General features: G+C 39.5%; 1 protein-coding gene across 3 annotated transcripts in view; it reads left to right on the top strand.

The window, feature by feature from the left end:
• Window positions 1-261: 261 nt before the first annotated feature.
• Window positions 262-10,798, top strand: part of kcnip4a (potassium voltage-gated channel interacting protein 4a) — a 313,734-nt gene continuing 303,197 nt past the window's right edge. For 2 of the 3 annotated variants that reach the window (XM_087262464.1, XM_087262459.1), the window contains exon 1: window positions 262-407. In XM_087262464.1, the coding sequence (XP_087118590.1) occupies window positions 338-407 (70 nt within the window). In that variant the 5' untranslated portion in view covers window positions 262-337. The remainder of the gene's footprint in view (window positions 408-10,798) is intronic. The other variant, XM_087262460.1, reaches the window with a different exon arrangement.

Here is a 10,798-nt window from a genome sequence, read left to right as displayed (position 1 = left end):
AATTCAAACTATTTATACTATATCAATAATTTGAATTGGCAGTATTATATTTATGTTTAATTATTATATATAGTATTTTATTTAACAGCTGATAATTTAGCAGAATTTATTATTTAAAATAAACAAACAAACGATACAAGAATCTTTTCCATTAAAAATGTGAGAGCGAGAGCGCGCGCGCCCAAAAGAGCGGTGACGCGCATCGACCGCATCATCAGCGCAGCATCAGCTGAAGTTGCAGAACGCTGAAGCGCAACAGTCACTCTCAGTCTGCCGCTGTAAAGTGCGCTCCACACGGACACAAACCTGGAAACAACACTCACAGCACACATTCACAATGGAGAAGAAACTCGACAGCGTCTCAGCGCGTGTGGACACCTCAAGCTCATCGAGTGGTAGGACTAAAGGTGCATGATTGATCTTCAGTGCATGAACAAGAACGCGCATGTAAGTTTGACGAGCACGCGGTCATGTTTGTACTTTTGCCGTTCTGTGAGGGAGAGATTTAATATATGACTGCTGCTTTTGGGCTTAATCGTGATGTTGTGGTATTGGTTGGCTACCTGTTACTTCACTTACCGCCCAGCTGATTCTAATCATGTCGTAATATAATACACCTGGCATCTTCGTGTTGTTGATAAAAGTCTGGATTCAAGCTTAGTGTTGGTTTATTTATGCACATTGACATTAGTTTTTCAACTTGTGACATGCTCTCTATATCAGAGGTTCTCAAAGTGGAGGTCGGGACCTCCCGAGGGGTCGTGGGACAATAAAGGGGGGTCGCCTGGTGATTTTCAAAAATCAATTAATTTTTATTAAACCTTAAGACTTACTGTATTGTATCAATAACCTACTAAAGAGAAAAAAATTGTCGTTTATAGTTACTATAAACTATATAGTTACTATAGTAGCTTATAGTTACTAGTTCTATTGGATTGCGACTTCTCTGGTAATTACATTATACTAAAGGCACAGCAATACTTTCAGATGCAGCAGATTGATTTTATAACGCCAGGATAAACTGTCTAGCCCATTTACAGCACTGACATACATAAAAAAACAAACAAAGAATAGACTTGGGTCTATTGGTGTGTGTGTGTCATTGCATACAAGGTTTCTGTATTCATAACCAGCACCTCAGAGAATATTGGGGAGTCACTGGCATTGTCATTTTGGGGGTCGTGGGCTGAAAAGTTTGGGAACCCCTGCACTACTGTATATGGTACTTTGACTATTGAGTTTAAAATCATATGCAAGTATGATTTTTAACAACATCAGCACTATTTGTTTGACTGTGAACAGTGTTGCATTTATTCATTGTTGCTGCTAATAGGATTTCGCTATTTATAATTAGCAAATAAATACCTTTCTGATATTATATTATTAAGGAAAAAGTGTGAATGTGTGACTATAAAACCAACTTTACCTCAATATGTTTTTACCTCACTGTGTAAAATAAACAGAAACACTTTACAATAAAAATCAGAATCGGAAGCAGTTTTATTGCTGATTTATTACTGTTTTGGCTACAGAAGCTTCCAGTGTACGTAAAGTGACAACCCAAATTAAATATGACAAAAAGATGATAAACATTAAACAGAGATAGGGCGAGGCAGTGGTGCAGTAGGTACTGCTGTCGCATCACAGCAAGGAGGTCGCTGGTTTGAACCTCGGCTCAGTTCCCGTTTCTGTGTGGAGTTTGCATGTTCTCCCTGCCTTCGCGTGGGTTTCCTCCGGGTGCTCCGGTTTCCCCCACAGTCCAAAGACATGCAGTACAGGTGAATTGGGTAGGCTAAATTGTCCGTAGTGTATGAGTGTGTGTGTGAATGTGTGTGTGGATGTTTCCTAGAGATGGGTTGCGGCTGGAAGGGCATCCGCTGCGTAAAAACTTGCTGGATAAGTTGGCGGTTCATTCCACTGTGGCGACCCCGGATTAATAAAGGGACTAAGCCGACAAGAAAATGAATGAATGAATTGAACAGAGATGCCGTTAGTCCAGAGATCTGGATGTTGAGCTGTATGTACAGATATATATACAGGTTATAAGGTGCTGTGTACAAATGCGAATGTAGAAAGTGTTGCATTGTATATTGATTGTATATTAAAATGAGCATTTCTCCGAGGTCTTCATGTGTGTATGTTGAGTGATTTCACTTTTCAGTTCATTTCATAGCCTTTAAAGTGAAATAACCAAACAAAAACTGAAAAAATGCTAATGTTAGAAGAATATTTCAGATAATAGAGAGACATTTTTGCAACTCTTCATCTACCTCATGATCTTACTAGTGAAATGTTCTCAACATTTCATAATAAATCCAGATGCACATGGAATATGCACATTATTTTTTAATGATCGCATCAATTTTGTTTAAAGCCCCTCAAGATTCATGTCTTTACAGTGTGTGCATCAGATTGTAGATTATGAACCGGCATGAGCTGTTGTGTGTGTTTTTAAACATCAAGGTTTGTTCGCTGTCGACTTTTTTAGCTGAGTCTTTTTATAAAACACATCACTTGAAGCAGCCAAGCAGGTGGGATGAAGCTCAGTGCCTGCGGACACAATCCTTGAGCATTATTCAGAGGACATGTGAAAAAGAACTTGCTCATCCTCTCACAAACTACCAACACTCAATATTTATAGCGCCTTCTGGGCTTTGCCAGCGAACAACACATGTAAATCCACCACTTAGGTTCGTGGTTCAGGGTTCGTGGCCCTTTAAAGTCAGCGTGAAGAAATTGGTGAGACTTATTTCAGTATGTTGATGTTGAACTGGAATATTGGTTGGGGGCGGGGCTGAAACCGAAGCCTCAGGAATATTGAGTAGGGGGCGGGGCTTTCTTTTACTTAACTCATAGCAAACTAACGGTGAGAGAAGATATTAATATGCAGTGTAAAAGGATTTAGGTGACATGGTGGCTCAGTGGTTAGCTGTAAAGGTTAGACGCCCACAAGGAATCTGCGCACAGATTTTTAGCCAATCACTGAGTCTCTTTAATTAAATGCGTAAATGTTTGTAAATTTATATATATTTTACATTTTTGTTTTATTAATTTCAGAAATATTGTTGACTAATATGAAATTGTTTGGTGGCGTGATGGCTCAGTGCTTAGTAGTGATGGGAAGTTCGGATCATTTTACTGACTCGGATCTTTGAGTCTCGTTCATCAAGATGAACAAATCTTTTTTCGAGTCATTTCGTTCATTTGGTTCAATTTGCCAAAATGTTATTAAAATGTTACGAATTGCTTCCAAACACATCCACAACTAGCCCAAAAGGTTGATTGCACGACAAATAAGTCATAAATAGAATATAAGAAGGAGAAAATAATAATTCAGTGTTCACCTGCTCTTTTGTCTGATGGTATTGTTGTCTCTTTGCTCAGCTCACCTCTTCATGTCTTCAAATGTCAGGGGTTCATTCACGTTACACTGACAGTCACATATTGGGCTCTATTTTGACGGTCCATGCGCAGAGCGCAAAACACAGGGCGCAAACGCTTTCAGGGCGTGTCAGAACGCATTTTGCTAATTTACGGACGGGAAAATGCGCTTTGCGCCGTGGGTTGAGTTTTTCTTAATGAGTTATAGGTGTGTTTTGAGAATAAACCAATTAGAGTCTCATCTCCCATCACCTTTAAAAGCCAGCTGCGTTGCGCCAAGAGCGCTTTTGCTATTTACAGGACGCAAAGTAAGTCTTAGTGGAAAAAATGAGCATTTCACAAGCAAACAGTTAACAGTTTTTTTTAACAGAAAACTGTTAAACAGAGCATCTACTGCATGAGAATGAGAGATAATGGATCACTTTCACTTTCGCTCTTGGATAGGGAAACCTTTACGCACAGACATCAATTAGCCTATAAATAATTAATTTCGTTTGTTAACCTTAAATATTCGTTTCAAAACTATTTCTAAATTCAGTTCTTATTTCCAGCAAACGAATAAATGAACAATAATAACCAAGTGTGGTCAAAATACTGAGTTATTTCCAAATACACCTGCCATGCCCCATATGGTCTTAAACCCGACAGGTGGGTAAATCTAAGCTTGTTTTTAATAAAACAAATATAAATATGGATATAATAAATAATGCTGCTAATAATAATAACATTATACAAAAGCAAATTGTTATGAATGAACTGAAAAAGCCTGAAAAGAGATGAAGAAGACATAAAGCAGTGATTTTTCATATTTATGTAGGCTAGAAAATAATGTTTTGTAATATTTTAATCCTTTATATTTATATTCTATATCTATTCTTATTATATCCTATATATCCTTAATATTTACATATTTCATATGTAATGATATTTGTCTATTGCTCTCTTGTGTATATTAAGCAGTGTGTAAGCGAGGCACAACTCTGCGCCGGACTTTAGACCGGGTTAGTTTTGGTCTAATGAAAAATCTATTATAGTTTCTCAAAATAGCAACGCGCCAGCGGTCAGCCTCAGAACGCCTTTCTTTTTAGACCAGAACGCCTATGGGCGCACAAATGAGCGCTAAAGCATTTGCTATTTAAACAGCGTAGCGCAACGCCTCAAAACCACTCTTGCGCCAAGCTGAAACTACCAAAAGACTACTGCGCCACGCCTTGCGCCACACTGCGCCGGATGTATGATAGGGCCCTTAATCTTAATCAATGCACAGTCTGAGCCGATAGGGCCATGACCGTTTGTTCATCACGTGAGAGAATGACTCAAACCCGAGGACTCGAGAGATGAACGGATCAATTCTTTTTCCGGCTCTAAACACATATGATTGGCTCGTGATGAACAAGTGACTCAGACCCGATAGAGGACTCGAGAGGTGATCAATTCTTTTTCCGGCTCTAAACGCATATGATTGGCTTCTGCCAATGTGATGAAGACTTGAAATTAACAATACCTGCACAAATGTGCGCACGCGCGGATGAACGAATCACTCCCTGAGAGGACTTGTAGTTCCCGAGTCATTTTGAAGATTCGTTCAAAATGAACGAATCGTTCATGAACGACCCATCACTAGTGCTTAGCACTGTCACAGCAAGAAGATCATTGGTTCAAGTCCCGGCTGGGTCAGTTGGCATTTCTATGTGGAATTTGCATGTTCTCCCAATGTTAGCGTGGGTCTCCTCCGGGTGCTCTGGTTTCCCCCATAGTCCAAAGCGATATTATCTATAGTGTATGAGTGTGAATGAGAGTGTGTGGATGTTTCCCTGTACTGGGTTGCAACTGGAAGGGGATCCACTGTGTAAAACATATGCTGGATAAGTTAGCGGTTCATTCTCCTGTGGTAACCCCAGATGAATAAAGGGACTAAGCCGAAGAAAAATGAATAAAAGGATTGAGTTTAGTCTAAGTCAGGGGTGTCAAACTCAATTCCTAGAGGGCCGAAGCCCTGCACAGTTTAGTTCCAACCCTGCTCCTACACACTTACCTGTAGGTTTCAAACAAGCCTGAAGGACTAAAAATTAGTTTGATCAGGTGTGTTTAATTAGGGTTGGAACTAAACTGTGCAGAGCTGCGGCCCTTTTGGAACTGACTTTGACAGGTCTAAGTGATGCTATGAGTTAATGTGAATACACTGAAAAAAAATTTATTACATTTTGTCAAAGATAAATGGTTGCAAACAATTTATGTGGGCTGAATTTAAACAGACAAATGAAGTTGAACATTACTACATTTCAAGAGTTCACACTTAGCTGATGATCTAAGGGATCCTCGAGCCCGGGCTTCCTCCCATTGGCAGAGCGAGAGGGGAGCCCGAGCTCGGTGGATCTCAGAACTCCCCGGCTGCGGTAGCTAAGGAAACAAAATGGGTTAGAGAATGCTTGATTGTTATGTATGTTGAATGTCTTTGGATGGTGGGAGGAAACCGGAGAACCCGGGGAAAACCCATGCTGACATGGGGAGAACATCCAAACTCCTCATAGAAACGCCCACCGGCCTGGTGGGACCAGGGCTGGCAGTGTTCTTGCTGTGGGGCTCACAGTGTTAACCACTGGGCCGCCGTGCCGCCCGATCAGAGGTAAAGGAGGAGAATAGGGGAGGGTTTCTTCCAAACGAAGATAAAATGAGCTGAAAACTGGTTATTTACAGTAGCTTAGGGCTCATGTGATTGGAAGATAGTGATTAGCAAATACGATATAAATCATAAGCATGTGATCCTCTCGAAATTAGTTTATAAATAAACTTCACTTAATTAGTTTAAAACCAGCCCATATAAATGGTTTGCCACAATTTAGCAAACATTTTTTTTCTCAGTGTACTACATCTAATCAAATCACAAGCCTCCCACTGATGTCTGTGAGAAAAGGACATGTGCTTCACAGTGTGTTCTCGGTGCCGTCACACATTTGATCATCTCTGCAAGCTTGGCTTATCAGATATCAGATCACCTATGCATGCATTAATATAGTATTCATGTGTAACGCTCAATTATATACGCCTACAGAGTACAGACATCCTTTGTCTTTCATATCTCCATCCAGTGTCGCAGATGGATCAGAACATTATGTTTATTGTGGATTATTGTGTGTACAGTCGTGGCCAAAAGTTTTGAGAATGACACGCATATTAGTTTTCACAAAGTTTGCTGCTAAACTGCTTTTAGGTCTTTGTTTCAGTTGTTTCTATGATGTACTAAAATATAATTAGAAGCACCTCATACGTTTCAAAGGCTTTTGTCAACAATTACATGACATTTATGCAAAGAGTCAGTATTTGCAGTGTTGGCCCTTCTTTTTCAGGATCTTTGCAATTCGACTGGACATGCTCTCAATCAACTTCTGGGCCAAATCCTGACTGATAGCAATCTATTCTTTCATAATCAGTTCTTGGAGTTTGTCAGAATTAGTGGGATTTTGATAGTTCATCCGCCTCTTGAGGATTGACCACAAGTTCTCAATGGGATTAAGATCTGGGGAGTTTCCAGTTCATGGACCCCAACTTTTTTTGATAACTTTTACTTTTTTTTACATGGACTTTTACTTTAGTACAGAAGTGTAGTCAGTTTTTCAACTTTTAAACATGAGTCATTTTAAACATGAGTATCTGCACTTCTACTTAAGTAAAGGATTTGTGTACTATTGCCATCTCTGATCCCTATGCAAGTTTGACGTTATATTTTCTTCACAATCTCAAAAAGATATATATATATATATATATATATATATATATATATATATATATATATATATATATATATATATATATATATATATATATATATTTATTTATTATTATTATTATTATTTTGTATTTTTTTGCCTAAAGTCATCATTCAGTGTTTTCCCAGAGATGGGTTGCGGCTGGAAGGGCATCCGCTGCGTTAAAACTTGTTGGATAAGTTGGCGGTTCATCCCGCTGTGGCGACCCCAGATTAATAAAGGGACTAAGCTGACAAGAAAATGAATGAATGAATGAAACATTAAGTGTGCACGGAAGGCTAAAATGGAGAGAACAATTTGGATATGTGAAACATATTAGTCTGGACATGGCCACAGAAAGACCAATGAAAACAGACTTGCAGCTGACCAATCAGAGCAGAGTTGGCTTATGGAAGGGAGGTGTCTTTGGTCAAACAAAATATTGAAATCGCTGCAAAAATATTGAGTGCATTTTCTCTGAAAATTACGTTGTTTTCTGACTTGCAACATAATATTTGTAGACTGTAAAATACCATGTCATCTGCAATTTTTAATGGAAATTCCCCTCAACCCGAAACCTTCCACTTAAAACAACAATGCTTTAAATAGCTGACTCTTGTCATGGTTAGGCATGCGACGATAACCGTGTTTAATGTATACCGCGGTTTGGAAAAAGTGACGGTTTTAGAGCCAAAATTTTCTGCTATATCTAAGATTTTTTTTATTTAGGTTTTTTTTTTTTTTTTTAGGACAGCAGTATCTCCAGCGAAAAGATCTCCAAAGATGTCGTTTTAAATTGTGAAAAAAATCAGTGTTTTTGAAATAAATGAAGACGGCAGAAGTCAATGATTCATTTTAATTATTTAGCGTGACATGTTTACTGTCCCAAAATTTTTCAAATGTTTGCCAAATTAAAATATATTGTGTACAAAGAGGAATTTTATTTTTTTATTTACCCGGACATTTAAAAAGAATGGCAATGCAGTGGCGCAGTAGGTAGTGCTGTCGCCTCACAGCAAGAAGGTCGCTGGTTCGAGCCTCTGCTGGGTCATTTGGCTTTTCTGTGTGGAGTTGTGGGAGAACAACCCCCCCACCCCTCTCTCTTAAGTTGGCGACAACCGCCACCCTGCACATCCTGCACATGTCCCTTGGAAAGTATCTGCACGGGGCGGCATGCACCCTTCACACACCCGGATCATTCCTCGCTCTTCAGACACGTCGTGTGCACTCTGTCCACCTACAGGAAACCCACGCCAACACAGAGAGAACAGAGAAGACAGAAATGCCAACTGGCCCAGCTTGGACTTGAAGCAGTGACCTTCTTGCTGTGAGGCGATCCACTTGCTATCCACTGAGCCACCGTGCCGCCCATGAATGCATATGTTGTCGAAGCGAACTTTAATTTTGGATGTGATTAATCTTTGACCAACTCTAATTATTTTATTCTACACATGCAGGCACAGGCGCACAAGCTATTCCAGTAGCAGCTATAATTTAACCTATAGTACTCCTCTGATGGTCCTGCTGATGCTGGATGTATCCCAAGTGCATTGGTATTTTACACTATATTGGAAAACAGTTAACTACCTAGATTAGTATAAAAGATAAAGTCCTCTCACTGATGACTTCGCAGTAAAGGTAAAACAATTGCAGAAATGCATATGATGTTTTCTTTTGTGCCATTACAGGACTTGTACTAATGGTTGGTTGTCCATTAGTGTCTCCGTAGCTCCATATTAAATGATAAAGCACATACAACTCTCTAAACCTTGTTTGTTTAAATTGAGCTAAAGGAAATTCAGCACACAGCTCTTTGTTTACCCGCACAAATTGCTACACAAGTTAATTCGCCTCAACAAAGGCAACGTGGCTCATTAGCATTTAGCATTAGCACTGAATCTGCGGTGACATTAATTGCCCTCCTAAATGGATCCGAACATTCACACCTCCGAATCCCACATTCAGACAGGTTTATAACCATTAGAGGAATGCGGCGCGTTGAGTGCTTTCAAGGGTGATGTCATTTAAACTTGTCTTTGAGGGTTGAGATTTGTACGGCTGCTACAGATTAATCTTGGAGAGAAGAGCTGCGGCTAATGCAGGCGTTATGCAAAAGGTTAATGAGGATGAGGGGTATAAAAATGAATGTAAAATATTTTTAGATGACACCAATTGGCACTATTGTTATGAATGTTTTAGCATTTAGATACTTTCGTCACAAATGAAAAGTTAATATTTCTCACTGCGTCAATAGTGATTGCAGTTTAAAAAAGTAAGTAAAAGTGGGCAGCACGGTGGTGCAGTGGTAAGCACAATCGCCTCACAGCAAGAAGGTCGCTGGTTCAAGTCCCGGCTGGGTCAGTTGACATTACTGTGTGGAGTTTGCATGTTCTCCATCGTCTTGGCATGGGTTTCCTCCGGGTGCTCCTGTTTCCCCCACAGTCTAAAGGCATGTGCTATAGGTGAATTGAATAAGCTAAATTGGCAGTAGTGTATGTGAGTGTGTGTGCAAGAGTGCGTGGTTTTTTTTTTCCAGTACTGGGTTGCGGCTGGAAGGGCATCTGCTATGTAAAACATATGCTGGATAAGTTGGTGGTTCATTCCGCTGTGGCAACCCCTGATGAATGAAGGGACTAAGCTGAAATGGAAATGAATGAATAAATGATGTAGGAATGCAACAATACAGTTAGCCTACGTTTTTTTACCTCCGTTTTTTAACACTGTTTTCGGTTTGGTTCAGTTCTGATGGCATGACACAAGTGTTTTTTTTTTTTTTTTTGTTATTCTATGCTTGGGCAGTGAGAACAGTAAGAGGTTAAGGAGTGTTGGAATTTCTTGCCAATTCCATGCGTGTTCAATAAGAAAAGGCGTCGAGTGGGTTTTCTTTAATGCCAAAAATATTAGTAATTTATTAGCTACAAATGAATAATTAGATGACAGCGGTCTGGGTTACATTACCCCAATGCAATACAAGAATTACATTCAAGAGGTTCGCAACTACATACATTTCCTGACTCCAGCATATATACACAACTGATAAACAGGTGGAGTTTGGTGTAACGTCACTCATCAGTCATTCTGAATCCTTTTGGCTCTTGTACCCCCAGACATACTTCCTCTTTCTGCAACCCTTCTCTGCATACCAGAACTGAACAATTACCTGCATCTTTAATATATTTCACAACTTCTACAAGCATCATGACAACTTGTGACATGTCTAGACTTTGTATTAAACAAAGGCCCCCACACTTATTCTGCTTTTTCCACTTGTCAGCATGTTCCTTAAAGTATGCAGCACAGTAAAAAAGAGGACGTGTGTCTGGTCAAGATGTGGTATAACACAATATATAAGATTGATTAATCTGTTGTAAGTCTAAACATTTTTCTAATAAAAAATAAAGACACAAAAGTAATAAAAATAAATTCCTTTTTTCCAACTGGAGCAAAAAATAAATAAAAACAATTTCAAGAGTTCACACTTGGCTGATGATTGATAATAAAGCTTGTTTGGAATGCCATCCCGGTATAAAGCCCTGACCTTATGAGATCCTCGAGCCCTGGGCTCCCTCCCGTTGCAGGGCGAGAGGGGAGTTTGAGCTTAGGTAGATCTCGATAACTCCCCCCTTGCTTATTTGTAGCTAAGTGTCGGATATGGATGGCTGAAAAGAGGT

The sequence above is a fragment of the Danio rerio genome, chromosome 7 (genome assembly GCF_052040795.2).
Source record: "Danio rerio strain M-AB ecotype USA chromosome 7, GRCz13ab, whole genome shotgun sequence".
NCBI classification, from domain to species: domain Eukaryota; kingdom Metazoa; phylum Chordata; class Actinopteri; order Cypriniformes; family Danionidae; genus Danio; species Danio rerio.
Note: the sequence above shows the minus strand (reverse complement) of the source record. Positions and strands in the feature narration are given on the sequence as shown.